This window comes from Littorina saxatilis, linkage group LG5 (genome assembly GCF_037325665.1).
Source record: "Littorina saxatilis isolate snail1 linkage group LG5, US_GU_Lsax_2.0, whole genome shotgun sequence".
NCBI lineage: Eukaryota > Metazoa > Mollusca > Gastropoda > Littorinimorpha > Littorinidae > Littorina > Littorina saxatilis.
In genome coordinates, this window is record NC_090249.1 from 255,015 (window position 1) to 282,514 (window position 27,500).

At 45.0% G+C, this 27,500-nt stretch overlaps 1 protein-coding gene across 1 annotated transcript in view; it reads left to right on the top strand.

The window, feature by feature from the left end:
- The first annotated feature begins 2,472 nt into the window (after positions 1-2,472).
- LOC138966005 (putative defense protein 2) overlaps positions 2,473-27,500 on the top strand; it is a 26,246-nt gene continuing 1,218 nt past the window's right edge. The window contains exons 1-5 of the mRNA XM_070338092.1: positions 2,473-2,836; positions 21,429-21,650; positions 23,734-23,864; positions 24,266-24,387; positions 26,032-26,293. Of these exons, the coding sequence (XP_070194193.1) occupies positions 21,431-21,650; positions 23,734-23,864; positions 24,266-24,387; positions 26,032-26,293 (735 nt within the window). The 5' untranslated portion in view covers positions 2,473-2,836; positions 21,429-21,430. The remainder of the gene's footprint in view (positions 2,837-21,428; positions 21,651-23,733; positions 23,865-24,265; positions 24,388-26,031; positions 26,294-27,500) is intronic.

Consider the following 27,500-nt stretch of genomic DNA (forward strand, 5'->3'; position numbering starts at 1 on the left):
GAGGGGGAATCGAAACGAGGGTCGTGGTGTATGTGCGTGTGTGTGTGCGTGTGTGCGTGTGTGCGTGTGTGTGTGTGTGTGTAGAGCGATTCAGACTAAACTACTGGACCGATCTTTATGAAATTTGACATGAGAGTTCCTGGGTATGAAATCCCCGAACGTTTTTTTCATTTTTTTGATAAATGTCTTTGATGACGTCATATCCGGCTTTTCGTGAAAGTTGAGGCGGCACTGTCACGCCCTCATTTTTCAACCAAATTGGTTGAAATTTTGGTCAAGTAATCTTCGACAAAGCCCGGACTTCGGTATTGCATTTCAGCTTGGTGGCTTAAAAATTAATTAATGACTTTGGTCATTAAAAATCGAAAAATTGTAAAAAAAAATAAAAATTTATAAAACGATCCAAATTTACGTTCATCTTATTTTCCATCATTTGCTGATTCCAAAAACATATAAATATGTTATATTCGGATTAAAAACAAGCTCTGAAAATTAAATATATAAAAATTATTATCAAAATTAAATTGTCGAAATCAATTTAAAAACACTTTCATCTTATTCCTTGTCGGTTCCTGATTCAAAAAACATATAGATATGATATGTTTGGATTAAAAACACGCTCAGAAAGTTAAAACAAAGAGAGGTACAGAAAAGCGTGCTATCCTTCTTAGCGCAACTACTACCCCGCTCTTCTAATTTCACTGCCTTTGCCATGAGCGGTGGACTGACGATGCTACGAGTATACGGTCTTGCTGAAAAATGGCATTGCGTTCAGTTTCATTCTGTGAGTTCGACAGCTACTTGACTAAATATTGTATTTTCGCCTTACGCGACTTGTTTATAAATGTCTTTGATGACGTCATATCCGGCTTTTTGTAAAAGTTGAGGCGGCACTGTCACACCCTCATTTTTCAATCAAATTGATTGACATTTTTGTAAAGCAATCTTCGACGAAGGCCGGACTTCGGTATTGCATTTCAGATTGGTGGCTTAAACATTAATTAATAATTTTGGTCATTAAAAATCTGAAACTGTAATAAAAAAAATGTTTTTATATAAAAGAATCCAAATTTACGTTCATCTTATTTTACATCATTTGCTGATTCCAAAAACATATAAATATGTTATATTTGGATTAAAAACAATCTCTGAAAATAAAAAAATAAAAAAATATGATCAAAATTAAATTTCCAAAATCGATTTAAAAACAATTTCATCTTATTCCTTGTCGGTTCCTGATTCCAAAAACATATAGATATGATATGTTTGGATTAAAAACACGCTTAGAAAGTTAAAACGAAGAGAGGAACAGAAAAGCATGCTATGCAGCACAGCGAAACCACTACCGCGCTAAACAGGCTCGGCAGTTTCACTCCGTTTTGCACAAGCGGAGGACTACGGTCATTGTGAAAAAATGCAGTGCGTTCAGTTTCTATAGTCTCTGGTTCCACAGCTTGACTAAATGTAGTAATTTCGCCTTACGCGACTTGTTTCTGAATAAGATAGTGGAATTAATGGCCGTTTGATTGATATAATTGATTTGACATTAAACGGCCTTATCACAACACATCTGTCTAGATTTTGTATGACGGGTGGATGCCCGTGATTTCACTTCTTTGTGGTGTTATTTTGTTGGTTTTCTACTGTAACATTTCATGTTGTAAATTACCTTAAGCTCTAATTCATTTTCGTAAATCAGTGTTAGTATCATATAGGTGGGGTTGTTGGTTGTTCTTGTTGGGGGGGGGGGGGGGGGGGGTTGTCTTTAAAAGAAAAAAGGGGGTAAGTCTGTGATTTTGTTGCATGGCGACGTCGTTTAAAAGTAGATTTCAGTGGATGTGTATAGCTCTTCTCATGCTGCACTTTTTATATTGCCTTTCTTTTTTTCCACAACTCTTATTAAAAGACATGAGATGAGTTTTCAATGTCTCCGGTCGTCACACTATTGGCTCATTTCTGCACCACACACACCCACACACAGACTCACAGACACACACAGACACACTCACAGACACACACACACATATCCACACACACGGACGCACACACACACAGACACACACGCACACACAAACACACACGCACACATACACACGGCGCATGCACACACACAAACACGCACCCACCCCCCCCCCACACACACACACACACACACACACACACACACACTGACACACACCTCCGCCTACACAAAAACGGAACATACTCATCAGACAACTGTCTTTCATCATCAGCAGTTGAAACGAATAACATAAACTTTCCCGCTCTATTGCGGCAACAACAAAAAGTACTACTCCCTTTTCCCCACCTAAACTTTGCGTCAGGGGTTTACGCCGTCCCGGTGAGAGTTATGCTTCTTGACTAACGTTTTGCCTGTCATGAAAGGGGGCGCCATGTCATCTGTCTCCTCTGACAGCCGCCATGACAGATAGGGCTCGTGAACACGCGGCGACGTCACAGCAACATTGCAGACCTACAAAAAGGGCAGGCAACTCTCGTTCAGTACAGACTAACACAAACTTCCACCATAGAACAAGAACACTACAACCGTAGTGAAGAGAACAAGAACACTACAACCGTAGTGAAGAGAACAAGAACACTACAACCGTAGTGAAGAGAACAATACAAACTTAGGTTTAGGGCTTGGAACAAAATCAGAGGAACACAAGTGATATTCAAGGAAGAGGCATTTAAGGACAAATTGTGTGAGATTTGTGAAAGTTAAAGAAAAACTGAGATAACCTGTGATAACCAAAGAATCGCGTGAAGTGACTTAAAAGAGACAAAGAGCATCGCAAACAAATACACAAGAATTACACAAGGACAATACCAACTGGTAAGTTTACTCTGTTCTTGTCTCATCAATGTGATAATGAACCGAGTTTTTTTATAATGATGTAATTGTGTCGTTTCCTTTCAGAATTTAAGAATGTGTTTACCTGTTTTGTGTGTGCATGTTGTCTGTCTGCTTGGGTGTCTGTTTGCGTCCTCCCCTGCGTCCTCCACTGCGTCTGTATGTCTGTCTGTGTGTCTGTCTGTCTGTGTATCTGTCTATCTGTGTGTCTGTCTGTGTGTCTGTCTGTGTGTCTGTATATGACTCTGAGTAAATATTTGAGCTCTCCGTAAAATCAGACGAGAGTCATTAAAATAATTTGCTATTACTCAGCAGTCAGTCTGCCATTGTCTACCGGCGAGTCGCTGCGTAGGGAGTGTTTTACTTCTCGGTACGGGCACTCCAACGCCTAGGGCATACATACCTTACTTCATAATAGTCACAGTCGACCGTTGAGACCCATACGTCACTAAGTTCAAGCCGCAGTATGGTGCATCCAGAGCATTGGGTATTGGAGAGTTACCCCCCTTCTACATTGTCTGCCTGTGTGTCAGAGCATTGGGTATTGGAGAGTTACCCCCTTCTACATTGTCTGCCTGTGTGTCAGAGCATTGGGTATTGGAGAGTTACCCCCTTCTACATAGTCTGCCTGTGTGTCAGAGCATTGGGTATTGGAGAGTTACCCCCTTCTACATAGTCTGCCTGTGTGTCAGAGCATTGGGTATTGGAGAGTTACCCCCTTCTACATTGTCTGCCTGTGTGTCAGAGCATTGGGTATTGGAGAGTTACCCCCTTCTACATTGTCTGCCTGTGTGTCAGAGCATTGGGTATTGGAGAGTTACCCCCTTCTACATAGTACCAGCCGGTGAGCTGGGCCAGGAACGCAGAGATACTTCAAAACTAATTTTAATTATAAGTCTGTCTACTTTCTTAGCAACTGATGTTCCTTCTTAAAACTACGCTGAGATACTTAGAAACCAAATTTTATTTCTAAGTCCGTTTACTTTCTAAACAACTGATTTTCCTTCAACGGCAGATTGAGCGTTTATGTGTGTGTGGGGTGGGGGTGGTGGTGTTTGTTTGTTTGTCATCTACAAGGGGCAGAGCGGAGTAAACAAGATTTGTACCTTGACTAAGATTTCATTCTTGAACTGTGATTTGAAGAATAAGACTACGACCTGCGCATGATGTTGAGAGAAGCTTCGTGTGTGAGGTTAACCACACTCCTCTCTCTCTCTCTCGTGTTCAGTGTATGAGGTTAACCACACTCCTCTCTCTCTCTCTCTCGTGTTCAGTGTATGAGGTTAACCACACTCCTCTCTCTCTCTCTCTCGTGTTCAGTGTATGAGGTTAACCACACTCCTCTCTCTCTCTCTCTCGTGTTCAGTGTATGAGGTTAACCACACTCCTCTCTCTCTCTCTCTCGTGTTCAGTGTATGAGGTTAACCACACTCCTCTCTCTCTCTCTCTCGTGTTCAGTGTATGAGGTTAACCACACTCCTCTCTCTCTCTCTCTCGTGTTCAGTGTATGAGGTTAACCACACTCCTCTCTCTCTCTCTCTCGTGTTCAGTGTATGAGGTTAACCACACTCCTCTCTCTCTCTCTCTCGTGTTCAGTGTATGAGGTTAACCACACTCCTCTCTCTCTCTCTCGTGTTCAGTGTATGAGGTTAACCACACTCCTCTCTCTCTCTCTCGTGTTCAGTGTATGAGGTTAACCACACTCCTCTCTCTCTCTCTCGTGTTCAGTGTATGAGGTTAACCACACTCCTCTCTCTCTCTCGTGTTCAGTGTATGAGGTTAACCACACTCCTCTCTCTCTCTCGTGTTCAGTGTATGAGGTTAACCACACTCCTCTCTCTCTCTCTCGTGTTCAGTGTATGAGGTTAACCACACTCCTCTCTCTCTCTCGTGTTCAGTGTATGAGGTTAACCACACTCCTCTCTCTCTCTCGTGTTCAGTGTATGAGGTTAACCACACTCCTCTCTCTCTCTCGTGTTCAGTGTATGAGGTTAACCACACTCCTCTCTCTCTCTCGTGTTCAGTGTATAAGGTTAACCACACTCCTCTCTCTCTCTCTCGTGTTCAGTGTACACATCAATCGCTCTCAATATCTCACACACATATTCTGATGGAGGGGGGGCGATTGATAAAATGACACCCTAATCTAATCAATGATTTTCAATAGCAATGTGTTAATTGTAATTAAGCTAAAGCACACGAATTAATGATTTAAACACCACCTTGGTTGTTTCGTTTTCCTACAGAAAACACAATAATTTTGAAAAATGTAAGAAAAGAAATAACAACAAGCCCACGTTGCTATTAAAATGCAAACGATGAACGATGTTGACTAATCAAACATAACCCATAAGGCAAAAGCAAATCCGTCGACAAAATCCTCAAATCAATTGTGCGACGCCGACTTCGTTAAGTCTATTTCACGAACCTGGCTGCACAAAGCGTTGGCACTGGACTTAAGGTCAACAGACTTCGTTAAGTCTATTTCACGAACCTGGCTGCACAAAGCGTTGGCACTGGACTTAAGGTCAACACACTTCGTTAAGTCTATTTCACGAACCTGGCTGCACAAAGCGTTGGCACTGGACTTAAGGTCAACAGACTTCGTTAAGTCTATTTCACGAACCTGGCTGCACAAAGCGTTGGCACTGGACTTAAGGTCAACAGACTTCGTTAAGTCTATTTCACGAACCTGGCTGCACAAATCGTTGGCACTGGATTTAAGGTCAACAGACTTCGTTAAGTCTATTTCACGAACCTGGCTGCACAAAGCGTTGGCACTGGACTTAAGGTCAACACACTTCGTTAAGTCTATATCACGAACCTGGCTGCACAAATCGTTGGCACTGGATTCAAGGTCAACAGACTTCGTTAAGTCTATTTCACGAACCTGGCTGCACAAAGCGTTGGCACTGGATTTAAGGTCAACAGACTTCGTTAAGTCTATTTCACGAACCTGGCTGCACAAAGCGTTGGCACTGGATTTAAGGTCAACAGACTTCGTTAAGTCTATTTCACGAACCTGGCTGCACAAAGCGTTGGCACTGGATTTAAGGTCAACACACTTCGTTAAGTCTATATCACGAACCTGGCTGCACAAAGCGTTGGCACTGGATTTAAGGTCAACAGACTTCGTTAAGTCTATTTCACGAACCTGGCTGCACAAAGCGTTGGCACTGGATTTAAGGTCAACAGACTTCGTTAAGTCTATTTCACGAACCTGGCTGCACAAATCGTTGGCACTGGATTTAAGGTCAACAGACTTCGTTAAGTCTATATCACGAACCTGGCTGCACAAATCGTTGGCACTGGATTTAAGGTCAACAGACTTCGTTAAGTCTATATCACGAACCTGGCTGCACAAAGCGTTGGCAGTGGATTTAAGGTCAACACACTTCGTTAAGTCTATTTCACGAACCTGGCTGCACAAATCGTTGGCACTGGATTTAAGGTCAACAGACTTCGTTAAGTCTATATCACGAACCTGGCTGCACAAATCGTTGGCACTGGATTTAAGGTCAACACACTTCGTTAAGTCTTTATCACGAACCTGGCTGCACAAATCGTTGGCACTGGATTTAAGGTCAACAGACTTCGTTAAGTCTATATCACGAACCTGGCTGCACAAAGCGTTGGCACTGGAGTTAAGGTCAACAGACTTCGTTAAGTCTATTTCACGACCCTGGCTGCACAAATCGTTGGCACTGTATTTAAGGTCAACAGACTTCGTTAAGTCTATTTCACGAACCTGGCTGCACAAAGCGTTGGCACTGGATTTAAGGTCAACAGACTTCGTTAAGTCTATTTCACGAACCTGGCTGCACAAAGCGTTGGCACTGGATTCAAGGTCAACAGACTTCGTTAAGTCTATATCACGAACCTGGCTGCACAAAGCGTTGGCACTGGACTTAAGGTCAACACACTTCGTTAAGTCTATATCACGAACCTGGCTGCACAAAGCGTTGGCACTGGATTTAAGGTCAACACACTTCGTTAAGTCTATTTCACGAACCTGGCTGCACAAAGCGTTGGCACTGGACTTAAGGTCAACACACTTCGTTAAGTCTATTTCACGAACCTGGCTGCACAAAGCGTTGGCACTGGACTTAAGGTCAACACACTTCGTTAAGTCTATTTCACGAACCTGGCTGCACAAAGCGTTGGCACTGGACTTAAGGTCAACACACTTCGTTAAGTCTATATCACGAACCTGGCTGCACAAAGCGTTGGCACTGGACTTAAGGTCAACACACTTCGTTAAGTCTATTTCACGAACCTGGCTGCACAAAGCGTTGGCACTGGATTTAAGGTCAACAGACTTCGTTAAGTCTATTTCACGAACCTGGCTGCACAAAGCGTTGGCACTGGATTTAAGGTCAACAGACTTCGTTAAGTCTATATCACGAACCTGGCTGCACAAAGCGTTGGCACTGGATTTAAGGTCAACAGACTTCGTTAAGTCTATATCACGAACCTGGCTGCACAAAGCGTTGGCACTGGATTCAAGGTCAACAGACTTCGTTAAGTCTATATCACGAACCTGGCTGCACAAATCGTTGGCACTGGATTTAAGGTCAACAGACTTCGTTAAGTCTATATCACGAACCTGGCTGCACAAATCGTTGGCACTGGATTTAAGGTCAACACACTTCGTTAAGTCTATATCACGAACCTGGCTGCACAAATCGTTGGCACTGGATTTAAGGTCAACAGACTTCGTTAAGTCTATATCACGAACCTGGCTGCACAAATCGTTGGCACTGGATTTAAGGTCAACAGACTTCGTTAAGTCTATATCACGAACCTGGCTGCACAAAGCGTTGGCACTGGATTTAAGGTCAACAGACTTCGTTAAATCTATTTCACGAACCTGGCTGCACAAAGCGTTGGCACTGGATTTAAGGTCAACAGACTTCGTTAAGTCTATTTCACGAACCTGGCTGCACAAAGCGTTGGCACTGGATTTAAGGTCAACAGACTTCGTTAAGTCTATATCACGAACCTGACTGCACAAATCGTTGGCACTGGATTCAAGGTCAACAGACTTCGTTAAGTCTATTTCACGAACCTGGCTGCACAAATCGTTGGCACTGGATTTAAGGTCAAAAGACTTCGTTAAGTCTATTTCACGAACCTGGCTGCACAAAGCGTTGGCACTGGATTTAAGGTCAAAAGACTTCGTTAAGTCTATTTCACGAACCTGGCTGCACAAAGCGTTGGCACTGGATTTAAGGTCAAAAGACTTCGTTAAGTCTATATCACGAACCTGGCTGCACAAATCGTTGGCACTGGATTTAAGGTCAACAGACTTCGTTAAGTCTATTTCACGAACCTGGCTGCACAAATCGTTGGCACTGGATTTAAGGTCAACAGACTTCGTTAAGTCTATATCACGAACCTGGCTGCACAAAGCGTTGGCACTGGATTTAAGGTCAACAGACTTCGTTAAGTCTATATCACGAACCTGGCTGCACAAAGCGTTGGCACTGGATTTAAGGTCAACACACTTCGTTAAGTCTATTTCACGAACCTGGCTGCACAAAGCGTTGGCACTGGACTTAAGGTCAACACACTTCGTTAAGTCTATTTCACGAACCTGGCTGCACAAATCGTTGGCACTGGATTCAAGGTCAACAGACTTCGTTAAGTCTATATCACGAACCTGGCTGCACAAATCGTTGGCACTGGATTCAAGGTCAACAGACTTCGTTAAGTCTATTTCACGAACCTGGCTGCACAAAGCGTTGGCACTGGATTTAAGGTCAACAGACTTCGTTAAGTCTATTTCACGAACCTGGCTGCACAAAGCGTTGGCACTGGATTTAAGGTCAACAGACTTCGTTAAGTCTATTTCACGAACCTGGCTGCACAAAGCGTTGGCACTGGATTTAAGGTCAACACACTTCGCGAAGTCTTCTGTCAAAGTTAAAGACAGCCTTTACAAACCATTTCAACTGAACACCGACACAAGTTCATAATAACGCAGACAGTAGATTGAAAATCAACATTCAGTAGGGCTTCTATGACACAAAGCTTCCACAATTGTTGAAAACACTAAAGAAGAAAACTACAGTATTTATGGAGACAGAAGTGCCATACTTGACGAGATGACAGAAGTGCCATACTTGACGAGATGACAGAAGTGCCATACTTGACGAGATGACAGAAGTGCCATACTTGACGAGATGACAGAAGTGCCATACTTGACGAGATGACAGAAGTGCCATACTTGACGAGATGACAGAAGTGCCATACTTGACGAGATGACAGAAGTGCCATACTTGACGAGATGACAGAAGTGCCATACTTGACGAGATGACAGAAGTGCCATACTTGACGAGATGACAGAAGTGCCATACTTGACGAGATGACAGAAGTGCCATACTTGACGAGATGACAGAAGTGCCATACTTGACGAGATGACAGAAGTGCCATACTTGACGAGATGACAGAAGTGCCATACTTGACGAGATGACAGAAGTGCCATACTTGACGAGATGACAGAAGTGCCATACTTGACGAGATGACAGAAGTGCCATACTTGACGAGATGACAGAAGTGCCATACTTGACGAGATGACAGAAGTGCCATACTTGACGAGATGACAGAAGTGCCATACTTGACGAGATGACAGAAGATGGAATCAGATGCAGGATATAATATTTGGCTATCAAGACACAAGTTGTTGTAAAAAGATGAGAAATTTTGTAAATCACGTAATATTAATTGGGAAAATGTGTATTAGTATTTTTAGAAAGACAACTTGTCAGGGATCAGTGTTCGTAATTTTCGAGTTTCAAATATTAAGTAGAAAATTTGATTTGTAAATATAAGGAATAGTTCCATTGTAAAGAGAAAATGTCCATGTCTCGTGAGAGTAATATACCTCTATGTTGGAGTTAAAAAAAAGAAGAAACAAGTCGCGTAAGGCGAAAATACAATATTTAGTCAAGTAGCTGCCATTTTTCAGCAAGACCGTATACTCGTAGCATCGTCAGTCCACCGCTCATGGCAAAGGCAGTGAAATTGACAAGAAGAGCGGGGTAGTAGTTGCGCTAAGAAGGATAGCACGCTTTTTTGTACCTCTCTTTGTTTTAACTTTCTGAGCGTGTTTTTAATCCAAACATATCATATCTATATGTTTTTGGAATCAGGAACCGACAAGGAATAAGATGAAAGTGTTTTTAAATTGATTTGGACAATTTAATTTTGATAATAATTTTTATATATTTAATTTTCAGAGCTTGTTTTTAATCCGAATATAACATATTTATATGTTTTTGGAATCAGCAAATGATGGAGAATAAGATAAACGTAAATTTGGATCGTTTTATAAATTTTTATTTCTTTTTACAATTTTCCGATTTTTAATGACCAAAGTCATTAATTAATTTTTAAGCCACCAAGCTGAAATGCAATACCGAACCCCGGGCTTCGTCGAAGATTACTTGACCAAAATTTGAACCAATTTGGTTGAAAAATGAGGGCGTGACAGTGCCGCCTCAACTTTCACGAAAAGCCGGGTATGACGTCATCAAAGACATTTATCAAAAAAATGAAAAAAACGTATGGGGATTTCATACCCAGGAACTCTCATGTCAAATTTCATAAAGATCGGTCCAGTAGTTTAGTCTGAATCGCTCTACACACACACACACACACACACACACGCACGCACGCACGCACATACACCACGACCCTCGTTTCGATTCCCCCTCGATGTTAAAATATTTAGTCAAAACTTGACTAAATATAAAAAAGACCAATGAAGAAGGATGCTCACCGCCTATTTACAAGAAAAAAAGACAGAAAAAAAAAGAAAAAAAAAAAGGAAAAAAAAAAAAAGGAAAGAAAAAAGAGAGAAGAAAGCAAGGAAGGGTTGAAGCAGCCTGCATGCAACTGAGGTCAAAAAAAAAACAAGTCGCGTAAGGCGAAAATACAATATTTAGTCAAGTAGCTGCCCTTTTTCAGCAAGACCGTATACTCGTAGCATCGTCAGTCCACCGCTCATGGCAAAGGCAGTGAAATTGACAAGAAGAGCGGGGTAGTAGTTGCGCTAAGAAGGATAGCACGCTTTTCTGTACCTCTCTTTGTTTTAACTTTCTGAGCGTGTTTTTAATCCAAACATATCATATCTATATGTTTTTGGAATCAGGAACCGACAAGGAATAAGATGAAAGTGTTTTTAAATTGATTTCGAAAAAAAAATTTTGATAATAATTTTTATATATTTAATTTTCAGAGCTTGTTTTTAATCCGAATATAACATATTTATATGTTTTTGGAATCAGCAAATGATGGAGAATAAGATAAACGTAAATTTGGATCGTTTTATAAATTTTTATTTTTTTTTACAATTTTCCGATTTTTAATGACCAAAGTCATAAATTAATTTTTAAGCCACCAAGCTGAAATGCAATACCGAACCCCGGGCTTCGTCGAAGATTACTTGACCAAAATTTCAACCAATTTGGTTGAAAAATGAGGGCGTGACAGTGCCGCCTCAACTTTCACGAAAAGCCGGATATGACGTCATCAAAGACATTTATCAAAAAAATGAAAAAAACGTTCGGGGATTTCATACCCAGGAACTCTCATGTCAAATTTCATAAAGATCGGTCCAGTAGTTTAGTCTGAATCGCTCTACACACACACACAGACACACACACAGACACACACACAGACACACGCACATACACCATACCCTCGTTTCGATTCCCCCTCGATGTTAAAATATTTAGTCAAAACTTGACTAAATATAACAAAACAAAAAAAAAGAAGATGGAATCAACAAAAGAAGTGGAGGAAAGATGACAAGGAAGACACATGTACTGTTCACACACGAGCTTTAACCAATAGCTGAATCGACCATGCGTTATAAAAAGAACGTCTATTTTCGTTACTGTCAAATATTATCATTCGTGACACTAAAAATCAGTTAAAATTGACAGTCACAAACGCGCCAAAGAGCAGAAAAGCTCGCTAACACCGTACCACTCGTACGTTTACATGTCATCTTTTTGTCCCCTCAGGCAAGTAGGGGTCAACTTCAAAGTACGTTGGTATTCGTCCGACCACGGCTGTGCGATTTGATTGGGTGAATGTGTTGCACTTGTCATTGTTTTGATATTGTTTACGGCCTAAGTCTTGCATGTCTATTTCTGGATCAAGTAGGAAGGTCGGCAAACATTACCGGCTTTTAAGGATGGTTTTATGAACAGAAATTGTTCAGGTTAATTTCTGGATGACATTAATTTTCCCACACAATCGCCAGTAGATGACGAGATCGAGTTCAGTTACAATGTGTGTGGCATGCTATTGCTCTTTATAAAACAAGGGGGGAAAGATCTCTTGAATCAGATCCATGCTCATGATCACGACAAAGCAAAACCTGCAAGTCCCAAACTAGACATGTGTTTATGAGTGTCATGTTACCGACTGATAAGGAATGTTCATGCAGACTATCGTGACGTCTTAACAGTAGGACACGTGGTTTGTTTTTCAGGAAAACACGTGGGCTAAGCCTGATGATTTATGGAGATGCAAGCTTTAGCGCGCCATTTCAGGGTAAATAGTTTACTTTTTTTTTAAAGGTGACCGACAATGGTTAGCAAAGCCATATTTCACAGTCTGCATTAGCCTCGCTAGGGTCAAGACCTCGAACATAACGCGAGAGTGAGACGAGACGTCAGTTTCACTTCCTTTCTCTTGCCGTGATGACTTACTGCCTACTCGTTCACAGTCACCGTGAAGATGCCACCATCTTGTATGTTCATCTTTATCATGGGGAAAACAAATCCGTTGTTTGCTGTTGAAAAAACCCAGAGATGTTGTTTGCTGACTAGCAAATATGAACATTCACATTTATGTTCTTCAAAGAAATTTGTCAGAATACATTTCTAATGCGGACGACATGTGTGTGTGTGTGTGTGTGTGTGTGTGTGTGTGTGTGTGTGTGTGTGTGTGTGTGTGTCTGTGTGTGTGTTTCTGTGTGTACGTGTGCGTGCTCGAGCGTACGTGCGGGCGTGCGTGAGTGAGTATGTGTGTGTGTGTGTGTGTGTGTGTGTGTGTGTGTGTGTGTGTGTGTGTGTGTGTGTGTGTGTGTGTGTGTGTGTGTGTGTGTGTGTGTGTGTTAAATTGTATGTTGTTAATTTTAAACTGTCTTGATGTTGTTTCTTTATGTATTTCGCTTGTTGATCTTTCTCCTTCTTTTTCCTTTCTACAGATCCCCGTATCGTCCGCCAAATAAAATATCATATTGCTTTTAAGAGCACGAGTATAAGCCTTGCTTGTTGTGCTCCATTTTCTAATCCCAGCGAAGCTGGAGGTATCCCGTGAACGCTATACTGTAATCGATTTGAGAAATGTGCATACCGAATAATACATGATAAAGAAGGATTCTTTGTGCCCGAAAATGGGCCACAGTTGGAGATGGAAGTTCACCAAAAATTGGGACCATACTAACAAAAATACGGTGGGTAAAATTGGCGCCCCCATTTTTTGAGCAAACGCCACCCAAGGCCGCTTTGGACGGGTAGAAATTCCGTAGTTTCCAAGTCTATGGATAAAGCTCGCGTAAGAAGAATACGTCACGGTCGAAAGTCTTTGACGTCAATTAATGCATCATGACGTCATGCCTCCCTGTAGTCTTTCTCTCTCGCGCGGTGTGTGTGTTTGTGTTCATTTTGTGCACATGTGTTAGTGTTACTGTTTGTGTGTGTGTGTGTGTGTGTGTGTGTGTGTGTGTGTGTGTGTATTTGTGTGTGTGTGCGCACGCGTGCATGAGTCTGTACTCGTGTGTGTGTGAGTGTGTGTGTGGTGTGTGTGTGTGTGTGTGTGTGTATTTGTGTGTGCGCACGCGTGAATGAGTGTACTCGTGTGTGTGTGAGTGTGTGTGTGGTGTGTGTGTGTGTGTGTGTATTTGTGTGTGTGTATGTGTGTGTGTGAGTGTGTGTGTGTGGTGTGTGTGTGTGTGTATTTGTGTGTGCGCACGCGTGCATGAGTCTGTACTCGTGTGTGTGTGAGTGTGTGTGTGGTGTGTGTGTGTGTGTGTGTGTGTATTTGTGTGTGTGTGTGTGTGTGTGTGTGCGCACGCGTGCATGAGTCTGTACTCGTGTGTGTGTGTGAGTGTGTGTGTGTGTGTGTGTGTGTGTGTGTGTGTGTGTGTGTGTATCTGTGGGTGTGTGCACGCGTGCATGAGTCTGTACTCGTGTGTGTGTGAGTGTGTGTGGGGTGTGTGTGTGTGTGTGTCTGTGTGTATTTGTGTGTGTGTGTGTGTATTTGTATGTGTGTGTGTGTGTTTGAGTGAGTGTGTGTGTGTGTGCATGTGTGTGTGTGCGCACGCGTGCATGAGTCTGTACTCGTGTGTGTGTGTGAGTGTGTGCGTGTATGTGTGTTTGTTTGTAAATGTGTGTATGTCTGTCTGTCCATATGTGCGTATGGGTGTGTGTTTTGTGTGTATGAAGTTTTTGTGAGAGAGTGAGTGAGTGCGTGTGAGTGAGTGTGTGTATGTGTGCGTGTGTGACTTGGGGTGTGTGTGTGTGTGTGTGTGTTTCAGTGTGTGTGTGTGTCACGATCGGGTGACAGAGACCAAGAAAGTGTCACTCAGTGGAGTGCCTGTTCTTGGTCGGTTATGATAGAAAGCGCCTGTGCGTGATATTGGGTTACAGCAGAGTTTGCTGACGGTGCTCTACGAGCACGGATGTTTTGTATCGCACGAGTTTTACAGTGGAGGTTTCTGCTGTCATAGCTAGGGCTGACGGTTTTTCGCTGACAGCGCACACGGGATTTTCACGGATTGAGTTTCTCGTGTCTTTTTCCTGCTTGGGGAGGCAAAACTGTGTATAGCTGGACTGGTTTGGTGACAAGGTCAGTCACGTGTATTTGGCTAGGTGGTCTGTCAGAGACTCAAGGACGACACACTTGACACCCAGCGGCAGAAGGGGAAGGATCGTATACACAGTTTCTAGAGTATGATGGTTTTTCACCGAGTATTATATTCGGCACTCTAGGGGAACTTCCACTAGTTTTTCCTTTCTCCCTGCCACGTATTTTGCTGAGGACAAGTCGTCAATTTTCCTTCGTCGGCGATGGCTTTCGCATAAGGATTCGACAAGGGGTTCTGGACGGTTTTGGTCACTGTTGACGAACAGAGGCTGGTCCAGGGAGGAAGCGGACTTTGCTTCCATTGAGAGTACAATCATAGGCTTTTGAGCCTTCGTTTCGTTTCGCTTCGTTCGCCTCGCTTCGTTACGTTCCTGTAACATCTGCACGGCTGACTCTGGCGGGAACTGTTGAGGCTACGCTAACCAGGAGACCGGCTAACCAGGAGACCGGCTAACCAGCGGACCGGCTAACCGGCAGCGGACCGGCTAACCAGCGAACCGACTAACCAGCATACCGGCTAAGCAGCAGCAGCAGAGATAAAGCTAAGTGCACCATGTCGTACGCACCCCGTTGACCACCGTTGTCTTTTCGTATCTATGATTTCATTGGAGTAGTGACAACGTGGGGTGTGTGACACCTGCACGAACTAGGGCTTTTCGGACAGAACATTCTCATTTAACTATATTTACACGGGTTCAGCGTGTTCCTATAATTTTCTACATACTACTGGCATTTTGTCAGTGAACACTGGTTTTTTACGTGTTGAGAACGTAAAAGGAACATATTTTGAGTGAAGGCTCGAGGGAGGTGGAGAGTTTATACATAAACAGGCGTCTGAAACTTATACTTTTGTTGACTCTATTTAATTGTATGACTGCGAGAGTGGATCGTGGTGTGGTTAGTTAATTAGTAGTAATTAACCGGTTCATAATCACCTTGAGTGATATATTGAAACGTGACACGTGGGGGCCAAGCCGGGATTTACTCAGTTAATTTCTGACTGATAAAGACCCACCAATTAAGGATAACTAAGAGCAGATAATCTCGTCAGTGCTCGACTTATTTTCTGATTGGTGCTACCCTTTTTTGTATAGTTTTGATCATATACCACACCTTAAGCGATTCACATCTTGCAGGAAATGTAAATTGTAATTTGTGAGTTATTGTATGCGCTAACTGTGATTACTTCCCTTTCCTTTGTTTGTGAATCTTTGTTGTTGTACGTTCAGAGTTTTCCGTTGCAGAGAGCTGAGCGGGGTTAACGGATTTGTTGTTCGTTTTACTCAGTTTTCTCTACATTGTTGTTTCGCATTCTGTAACAGGTTATATTTCTATAGTCTTGTTTTACTTGGATTTTTCTCCATATTTTGACTTTGTTGGAATTTTGGGGGGGAAGGGTCCGAGGACTTCTGTCCTAACCAAGGCTGTGGGAGACACTCTGTTTCACCGCAAAAAGCAGCCGATAAAGTAGGCCACGGCTGTGGGAAACACTTTGTTTCACCGCAGAAAGCAGCCATAAAGTAGGCTACGCGTTTTGTTCTACACCGTTTGGATTTTCCTTCTGCATTTTCTGGTTGCTGGATTTTTGTATCCATTTCATCACCGCGTGTTCTAGCTATAGCCGCGTTAGACTTACTTTTGTAATAAAGCTTTGCTAAAACTAACCATGGCTACAGGGGGATCTCCTTCGAGGAGAATAACTTTCGAGACTCCTGGGAGCGAGCAACCGACTGAGCGAGACGCACGCGTTAGAGCCCGAAGCGTTCTAAAACGCTTAGAAGTAGAACGGAAGGAAGAATTTGAGCGACTGACAAGAAAAGAAGAACGTGACCGACAGGACAAGAAGGACGAACTTGACAGACAAGAAAGGGAACGACAGGCTGAACGACAGGCCGAACGTGACCGACAGGACAAGAAAGAGAAAGACGAACTTGACAGACAAGAAAGGGAACGACAGGCTGAACGAGACAGACAGGAAAGGAAAGACGAACGTGACAGACAAGAACGGAAAGAGAAAGATGAACTTGACAGACAAGAAAGGGAACGACAGGCCGAACGTGACAGACAAGAAAAGAAAGACGAACGTGACAGACTAGACCGAAAGGAACAGGCGGATCGCGATCACCAGCTAGAGCTAGCTAGGCTACAGGCCGAGAAGGGTACGCTTACTCAGGCTAGCGCGCCGACGTTTGTTGCCGACCGTACGAGACTGCCGACGTTCGACGATGACAAGGACGAGCTCGACGACTTTTTACGCCGGTTTGAGCGCATTGCATCTGACCAGAAGTGGGAAGAGGCCACGTGGGCTAGCCGCCTTAGCACCTGCTTAAAGGGACGCGCATTGCAGCTCTACAACGCTTTGGAGGACGACGAGGCGAGAGACTATCAGGCACTTAAGAAGGCGTTACTCCAGCGCTTTAACCTGACTGCTGAAGCCTACAGACGACGTCTGCGTAACAGCAAGAGACTGAGCGGCGAGCTGAGTCATCAGTTTGTGGCACGCCTTAACCTCTACCTGAGGCGCTGGGTGGAGATGGCCGAAAAGGACTGGACCGTCAACGACCTTGCCGACCTCATAGTCATGGAACAACTGATGTCCAGCCTGCGACCTGAGGTGGTGACCTTCGTGCAGGAGCACCAGCCCAAGACTACTCAGGAGGCAGCCGACTGGATCAGAGTGCACGAGGACGCCCAGGCGATCTCCGGCAAATCTTCAGGCTCACGGCCAGGAAAATCGGGAAATTCGGGTTCTTCAGGACCCAAGGACGGGAAGGACGATCAGGGACACAAGGGATCGAGTTCCAGATCTGACATCCAGTGTTACTACTGCAACAAGCGGGGCCACGTGAAGAAGGACTGCCACAGGAGACAGGCTGACCAGAAGGGCGTTCACTTTGTTGGCAGTGAGGAGTTAAGGGACGTCACGAGCTCATGCACCATTCCACAACTCTGCGTTCCGTGCTCCAGGAAACATTTCCAGCCCCACTGCAACGTCTACGTTAACGGAGTGAAGGGCGAAGGTCTGCGGGACACAGGGGCAGACATGATAGTGGTTCGGGCGAGTCTAGTTCCAGCTATGGCCTACACAGGAGACAGCATCAGGGTGAGAATGGCCGAGGCATCTCACGCTTACGACTTGAACACGGCAGTGATCAAGGTCGTAACCCCGTTGTTCACGGGGACCATTGTGGCCGTCGTCATGGACGATCCTCCATGCGACCTGCTCATTGGAAACCGGGTCCAGTTTGTGGACGGCGTCACCAGGGAGGTTCCCGTTTATCGGGCTCCCGACGTCATTTCAGTGCTCACGCGGGCACAGGCGGAGCGAGAGGACAAACCTCTCAAACCCCTACCTGCTGCACGAGCTGCCCTGGGGAACGTGACCCCCGCGCTTCTCGCGAAGGCTCAGGATTCTGACCCGACCTTAGCTACTCCTCGGGAGCATGCGAAGTCGGGGAAGGTGAAGCTGAGCGGGAAGCATGGGAGGTCAAGGTTCCTCAGGGACAAGAAGTTGCTCTACCGTGAGTTCAGCAACCAAGAAGGTACATTCAAACAGGTTGTCGTGCCTCGCGAGTTTCGCGAGGGTGTCATGGCAACGGCACACGACTCGATTCTGGGAGGTCATCTTGGTACCAAGAAGACCACGGATCGTGTCTGGCGCCACTTTTACTGGCCAGGCATCTGCACGGATGTCCGACGTTTCTGTGCGTCCTGCGATAAGTGCCAGAAGGTGGTTGCCAAAGGAAGGGTGAGGAAGGTCCCCTTGGAGAAGATGCCGCTCATCGACGAACCCTTTCGTCGGGTGGCAGTGGACATCATCGGGCCCATCTTGCCTGCGTCTGAGGACGGAAACAGATACATTTTGACCATGGTGGACTACGCTACTCGATACCCAGAGGCGATCCCTCTGAAATCGATTGAAGCCACGCGAGTAGCTGAGGCTCTGGTTACTATGTGGTCCCGGCTGGGAATTCCATCAGAGGTACTCACCGACAGAGGCACGCAGTTCACGGGAGGAGTGATGGCGGAGGCAGCACGACTGCTATCACTGGAGCAGCACTTCACCACTCCTTACCATGCTCAGTGCAACGGACTGGTGGAAAGGTTCAATGGCACCTTGAAGACCATGCTGAGGAAACTAGCTCAGGAGAAACCACGCACGTGGGACAGGTACATCCCAGCATTGCTTTTTGCATACCGCGAGGTTCCTCAGGAGAGCTTGGGCTTTTCCCCATTTGAGTTGTTGTACGGCAGACAGGTACGCGGTCCCATGGCTATCCTGCGTCAGGCTTGGACGGACGAAGAAGCCGACGAGGAGGTGCAGACGACAGCGACCTACATAGTAGAACTCAGGAACAGGATTGAAGAGACCTGCAAACTGGCTCAAGAGAACCTGGGAAGAGCAGCACAGCGTTATGCGCGAGGATTCGACCGCAAGGCACGACCGCGCAGCTTCAAGATTGGAGAACGGGTGTTGCTACTTCTACCTGTCAAACACAACAAGCTACAACTGCAGTGGCAAGGACCTTTTGAGGTGACAGCGAGGGTGGGCCAGAACGACTACAGGATCATGATGCACGGGAAAGCACGCCTGTACCACGCCAACCTGCTGCGCGCCTACATAGAGAGGACAGCCTACGGGGAGAAGAACAAAGACCAGAAGAACAAAGACAAGAAGACAGAGAAGGTTGCAGTCATCAGGGGTGAAACGAGGGGTTGCTCGTTCTTGAGGACGACCTTTCTGTCTGGAGACGGACCATCAACCTCTGCAATATCTTCAGGTTGCAAGGTTGGCAAACGCCAGACTTATGCGCTGGGCGTTGATTCTCCAACCGTACCAATTCACGGTACGCGTCATACCGGGCGCCAACAATGTTGGAGCTGACTTTCTCTCTCGGGCTGTAGAGGAGAACATGACTGTGAGCGAAACCGAGGTTTCGTCTTGAAGAGGGGAGGTGTGTCACGATCGGGTGACAGAGACCAAGAAAGTGTCACTCAGTGGAGTGCCTGTTCTTGGTCGGTTATGATAGAAAGCGCCTGTGCGTGATATTGGGTTACAGCAGAGTTTGCTGACGGTGCTCTACGAGCACGGATGTTTTGTATCGCACGAGTTTTACAGTGGAGGTTTCTGCTGTCATAGCTAGGGCTGACGGTTTTTCGCTGACAGCGCACACGGGATTTTCACGGATTGAGTTTCTCGTGTCTTTTTCCTGCTTGGGGAGGCAAAACTGTGTATAGCTGGACTGGTTTGGTGACAAGGTCAGTCACGTGTATTTGGCTAGGTGGTCTGTCAGAGACTCAAGGACGACACACTTGACACCCAGCGGCAGAAGGGGAAGGATCGTATACACAGTTTCTAGAGTATGATGGTTTTTCACCGAGTATTATATTCGGCACTCTAGGGGAACTTCCACTAGTTTTTCCTTTCTCCCTGCCACGTATTTTGCTGAGGACAAGTCGTCAATTTTCCTTCGTCGGCGATGGCTTTCGCATAAGGATTCGACAAGGGGTTCTGGACGGTTTTGGTCACTGTTGACGAACAGAGGCTGGTCCAGGGAGGAAGCGGACTTTGCTTCCATTGAGAGTACAATCATAGGCTTTTGAGCCTTCGTTTCGTTTCGCTTCGTTCGCCTCGCTTCGTTACGTTCCTGTAACATCTGCACGGCTGACTCTGGCGGGAACTGTTGAGGCTACGCTAACCAGGAGACCGGCTAACCAGGAGACCGGCTAACCAGCGGACCGGCTAACCGGCAGCGGACCGGCTAACCAGCGAACCGACTAACCAGCATACCGGCTAAGCAGCAGCAGCAGAGATAAAGCTAAGTGCACCATGTCGTACGCACCCCGTTGACCACCGTTGTCTTTTCGTATCTATGATTTCATTGGAGTAGTGACAACGTGGGGTGTGTGACACCTGCACGAACTAGGGCTTTTCGGACAGAACATTCTCATTTAACTATATTTACACGGGTTCAGCGTGTTCCTATAATTTTCTACATACTACTGGCATTTTGTCAGTGAACACTGGTTTTTTACGTGTTGAGAACGTAAAAGGAACATATTTTGAGTGAAGGCTCGAGGGAGGTGGAGAGTTTATACATAAACAGGCGTCTGAAACTTATACTTTTGTTGACTCTATTTAATTGTATGACTGCGAGAGTGGATCGTGGTGTGGTTAGTTAATTAGTAGTAATTAACCGGTTCATAATCACCTTGAGTGATATATTGAAACGTGACAGTGTGTGTGCGCGTGTGTGTGTGTGTGTGTGTGTGTTTGTGTGTGTGTTCGTGTGTGTGTGTGTGTGTGTGTTTGAGAGAGAGAGAGAGAGAGAGAGAGAGAGAGAGAGAGAGAGAGAGAGAGAGAGAGAGAGAGAGAGAGAGAGAGAGAGAGAGAGAGAGAGGTTTGTCTTTCGCTGGGGTATGCAGTGCCTTGGCGTTGCACATCTACTTAATTTTTATGATCGTTTTTTATCAGACCTCGGGAACGCTATGAGAAATGAAATGTGTGTGTGTGTGTGCGTGTGTGTGTGTGTGTGTGTGTATGTGTGTGTGTGTGTGTGTGTGTGTGTGTGTGTGTGCGTGTGCGTGCGTGTGTGTGTGTGTGTGTATGTGTGTGGGGGTGGTTTTCCCATCTAAGGTCTTCATGCCTTACCTTAATTCAATCTATTCAATTATTTGTCTGTCTCAGAAATGGCAGCCCTCACACACAACATCCCCCTGTTGCTGATGGTGACGATAATGTTGATGATGACGCCACCAGTTGAGAGCTTCCATTTCGGTGCCCCCAATTTCGTGTGTGGCTCAATGAGACCTTTACATCCGGGCGTGGGACAGGTGTACCGGCCTGACACCTTTCCCTTCATCATACAGCTCAGTCCTGACCGGGCCATGCCGGGGGATATTGTCACAGGTCAGTGGCGACGGCTCTCACCTTTTATTCATTTGTATTTTCATTTGTATTACTTTGTTTGTCTAATTGCTGGGAAATTCGGGTCGCTTCCTCCCACTGCAAAGCTAGCAGCAACATAGTCGCTTCCTCCCACTGCAAAGCTAGCAGCAACATAGTCGCTTCCTCCCACTGCAAAGCTAGCAGCAACATAGTCACTTCCTCCCACTGCAAAACTAGCAGCAACATAGTCGCTTCCTCCCACTGCAAAGCTAGCAGCAACATAGTCGCTTCCTCCCACTGCAAAGCTAGCAGCAACATAGTCGCTTCCTCCCACTGCAAAGCTAGCAGCAACATAGTCGCTTCCTCCCACTGCAAAGCTAGCAGCAACATAGTCGCTTCCTCCCACTGCAAAGCTAGCAGCAACATAGTCGCTTCCTCCCACTGCAAAGCTAGCAGCAACATAGTCGCTTCCTCCCACTGTAAAGCTAGCAGCAACATAGTCGCTTCCCCCCACTGCAAAGCTAGCAGCAACATAGTCGCTTCCTCCCACTGCAAAGCTAGCAGCAACATAGTCGCTTCCTCCCACTGCAAAGCTAGCAGCAACATAGTCGCACTACACAGGTGCGTGTGTGCTAAAATTGAATTAGCCATCCGCACTTCAGACAGAATGACCGACATCTTTTAGAACTTTTATAACTCTTACTTGTAGATTACATTACATCTGAAAGCATGTAAATAATTAATGTTCTGAAATGTTTACACAAAACACCCATTGCAAATTGCATTGGCATTCAATCCTAAAAGTGTGAGAGCAATTAATGTAGCATGTAATTGGTGAAGTACAATGACGTGTGTCGTGGAACCACTCACAGTTGACCTCCCAGCATTAATACGGCGACAGCTTGGTCAGTCTGGTGGCATAACGCGATACCAACAACAACAAAATATTCTCAATGGACAACTGATTGAACTTTCTCTCATTATGCCGCGCGTGGCCTTACATGTGTGTTTTTGTTCCAATTTTGTAATTGGTACCTTTAGTTTTTATCGTGTCGATTTTGTGGGGAAGCTTGGGTTAAGCGGCGGTCACGTGATCCCTGTTAAGGCAATATTTGATCTGAAAATAGTACCAGTAAGCAAACATTAAACGGCATAAAAAGTTTTGAACGCAATGGCATGGACATGAATAATCAAGGATACCAAAAATGTCGCAATCATGTTTTGCTGAGTTTATGCGCAACTTGGAAGCTGGTTTCATGCCTTGTAACGGTGTTTCTCTCTGTCTGACAGTGACGGTGTCGGGGAAAACCTCTCTGGACAAGCTGGTTTCATGCCTTGTAACGATGTTTCTCTCTGTCTGACAGTGACGGTGTCAGGGAAAACCTCTCTGGACAAGCTGGTTTCATGCCTTGTAACGGTGTTTCTCTCTGTCTGACAGTGACGGTGTCGGGGAAAACCTCTCTGGACAAGCTGGTTTCATGCCTTGTAACGGTGTTTCTCTCTGTCTGACAGTGACGGTGTCGGGGAAAACCTCTCTGGACAAGCTGGTTTCATGCCTTGTAACGGTGTTTCTCTCTGTCTGACAGTGACGGTGTCGGGGAAAACCTCTCTGGACAAGCTGGTTTCATGCCTTGTAACGGTGTTTCTCTCTGTCTGACAGTGACGGTGTCGGGGAAAACCTCTCTGGACAAGCTGGTTTCGTGCCTTGTAACGTTGTTTCTCTCTGTCTGACAGTGACGGTGTCAGGGAAAACCTCTCTGGACAAGCTGGTTTCATGCCTTGTAACGGTGTTTCTCTCTGTCTGACAGTGACGGTGTCAGGGAAAACCTCTCTGGACAAGCTGGTTTCATGCCTTGTAACGTTGTTTCTCTCTGTCTGACAGTGACGGTGTCAGGGAAAACCTCTCTGGACAAGCTGGTTTCATGCCGTGTAACGGTGTTTGTCTCTGTCTGACAGTGACGGTGTCGGGGAAAACCTCTCTGGACAAGCTGGTTTCATGCCTTGTAACGGTGTTTCTCTCTGTCTGACAGTGACGGTGTCAGGGAAAACCTCTCTGGACAAGCTGGTTTCATGCCTTGTAACGGTGTTTCTCTCTGTCTGACAGTGACGGTGTCAGGGAAAACCTCTCTGGACAAGCTGAACGGAACGCTGTCCACAGTGCGCGGAGCTGACAACAAGCCTGTGACCGGCTTCCTCACCACGCCCGGCGATCACTTCAAACTGCTCAACTGCACGGTGAGGACTCGAATGTTGTTGAAAACAGAAGATGAAAAACACTCAGACCTACCTGGGGCCTTGGGAGGGGGGGGGGGGGGGGGGGCATTTTCAAAAGCACGTTCAGAGCAATTTCAGAAACTAGCGAAGTGTTACTGACTGTTACAAAGCAACGTTGTTGTTTTTTAAAAGAGGTAATGCATTTGTACAAACTACTGTTAAGACCCTGGGCACAATTTACACTCTACTCCCTTTAATGGCAGTCGCTTTTACCTCCGACACAATACGCTACGTACCTCATTCGTTCTGCGGTAGTTAGACTCTGTTAAGATTAATGGTACTGTTGTTTAGTGTTGTTTTGCAGTCGTTAAGGCTATTGGTACTGTTAATTTTAAAGAAGTGTGGGTTGGTTTGCTGTGCAGTCGTTAGGCAAGACCGTGATTGGGAGCGGGATCACTCACACTCAGCGACTCGACACAAGCACGACATCCTTCAGATGGAGGGTGCCCCACGATGCTGTCATTGGATCGCACTACAACGTGAGGTAGGTCCCACACTGTCTGTCAGCCTGACTGATTGTGTTTACATTGATATTTATCTATGTTGATACATTACACACGCCTCTGGTTCTGTGCTACCTGTATGTATTTGTTTTATCATTCTATTGTTTTAAACGTACACAAGAGCGCTTCGCTTCTCGGACTTTCGGATAGCATATGTTCCTTTCAACTTGCTGAGACTCGTCCTGTACACATCTTCATTCACTGGCTGTGATAGACATGCTCGTACAACTATATGGCCAATTTGTAACATTCACTGGCTGTGATAGACATGCTCGTACAACTTATGGCCAATGTGTAACATTCACTGGCTGTGATAGACATGCTCGTACAACTTATGGCCAATGTGTAACATTCACTGGCTGTGATAGACATGCTCGTACAACTATATGGCCAATGTGTAACATTCACTGGCTATGAATGATAGACATGTTCGTACAACTACGGCCAATGTGTAACATTCACTGGCTATGATAGACATGCTCGTACAACTATATGGCCAATGTGTAACATTCACTGGCTGCGATAGACATGCTCGTACAACTATATGGCCAATGTGTAACATTCACTGGCTATGATAGACATGCTCGTACAACTATATGGCCAATGTGTAACATTCACTGGCTATGATAGACATGCTCGTACAACTATATGGCCAATGTGTAACATTCACTGGCTGTGATAGACATGCTCGTACAACTATATGGCCAATTTGTAACATTCACTGGCTGTGATAGACATGCTCGTACAACTTATGGCCAATGTGTAACATTCACTGGCTGTGATAGACATGCTCGTACAACTATATGGCCAATGTGTAACATTCACTGGCTATGATAGACATGCTCGTACAACTATATGGCCAATGTGTAACATTCACTGGCTGTGATAGACATGCTCGGACAACTACGGCCAATGTGTAACATTCACTGGCTGTGATAGACATGCTCGTACAACTATATGGCCAATGTGTAACATTCACTGGCTATGAATGATAGACATGTTCGTACAACTATGGCCAATTTGTAACATTCACTGGCTATGATAGACATGTTCCTACAACTATGGCCAATTTGTAACATTCACTGGCTATGATAGACATGTTCGTACAACTACGGCCAATCTGTAACATGCACTGGCTATGATAGACATGTTCGTACAACTATGGCCAATCTGTAACATTCACTGGCTATGATAGACATGTTCGTACAACTACGGCCAATCTGTAACATTCACTGGCTATGATAGACATGTTCGTACAACTACGGCCAATCTGTAGCATTCACTGGCTATGATAGACATGTTCGTACAACTACGGCCAATCTGTAACATTCACTGGCTATGATAGACATGTTCGTACAACTACGGCCAATCTGTAACATTCACTGACCGGATAGTGCGTGTGTTATGCAATGTGGTGCCAACAAAAAAAATGTCCATGTTTGTGTAAATTAAAAATGGACGTTAAAGTTTTCTTATCCTATCTTATGCTTGAAGGTAATACAACTAGTGTGTGTCTTTGCTAACGGAGCAGTGTAAGCCTATTGCAGAGCCACCGGCAACGGCTGATTGTCTTCCTCACTCCATTCTATGTCACGCCGGCTGACTCTTGCTTCGTGTTGTTCCAGGTTGACCATAGTTCAAAGGGCTGACACCTTCTGGGTCGGGATCAACAACACTCTCACAGTGGGTCAACCCGCGCGAACCTCCAAGCCCCTCACAACCTCCACCAACGCCGGAAGTGCGTCATCAAACACCGGAAATGCGTCACGCGTACCGAGCGGGGCGGGAGGCACCGGTTCAGCGGCAGCCAAGTCTAGCAGCAGAATGGAGGCACGTCCTTCCAGCACTGCGGCTTTGGAGCTTCAGCATTCCTCTGAGTCTAACCTGGTGGGCAGCCCCAGTTTTTCTCTGCCCGACAATACCAGCCCGGGGAACGGAAGGGGTGGGGGCAGCGGTAGGGGGAGAGACCAGCAAGCTCCGAAGATGAACGCGTGGTTGTCGGGTTGGTTTGGCCGATAGATACTGGGAGACTTTGAAACTTGGACTTGACTTTGTGGGGTTGGATATTTTAGGCCAGTACAAACGCAAAGGTCATCTTGGAAAGATGCTTGTTGTAAAGATTGTAAAGATTTGCATCGTTATTCAAGCAGCCAGTGAAAGTGTGAGATGCACAACGCAAGGCTGGGGGTGCGAGTAATGTCTGCAGGCAGGAGATTTTCCAGCCGTTTTCAAATCTGACAAGAAGATGTGTAGTGAAATGTGTCATTACTTCTTTACCAGACATTGATAAACCCACCCAGGCATATAAAACGCAACAAGAATAAAACACACAAGGACCAGTGGGTCTAACTGTTGTCCATTGAAGGGGTAGAGGAACACTTCCAACACGAGCTAAGACTTCAAAAATAATAATGGAGAGTTGTCGCCCCTTCCCCTATCTCTTTTTCCTTTTCTTTTGGCTTTCGTCCCTCTTTTCCGTAACTGCCTGTTCATCATTTTTAACTGCCTGTTTATCATTTTAACTGCCTGTTCATCATTTTTAACTGCCTGTTTATCATTTTAACTGCCTGTTCATCATTTTTAACTGCCTGTTTATCATTTTAACTGCCTGTTTATCATTTTAACTGCCTGTTTATCATTTTAACTGCCTGTTCATCATTTTTAACTGCCTGTTTATCATTTTAACTGCCTGTTTATCATTTTAACTGCCTGTTTATCATTTTTAACTGCCTGTTTATCATTTTAACTGCCTGTTTATCATTTTAACTGCCTGTTTATCATTTTAACTGCCTGTTTATCATTTTAACTGCCTGTTTATCATTTTAACTGCCTGTTTATCATTTTAACTGCCTGTTTATCCATTTTAACTGCCTGTTTATCATTTTCATGTTTTTCTCAGTACTAACCGTCGAATAATTCCAAGCTGGAATAATTTGGAAGGGAAATGGATTTTGCTTTTTCTTCGACGTGCCTGCTTTTTCCTTGAACTTACCGTCGTGGTATTCAAGGCAGCTATTTCCTTTGCAATCCTGAGATTATAACACTTTTACATGCAGTCATATGTGAAGTGGCTTCGTCTTGTTCTTGTGGTTTG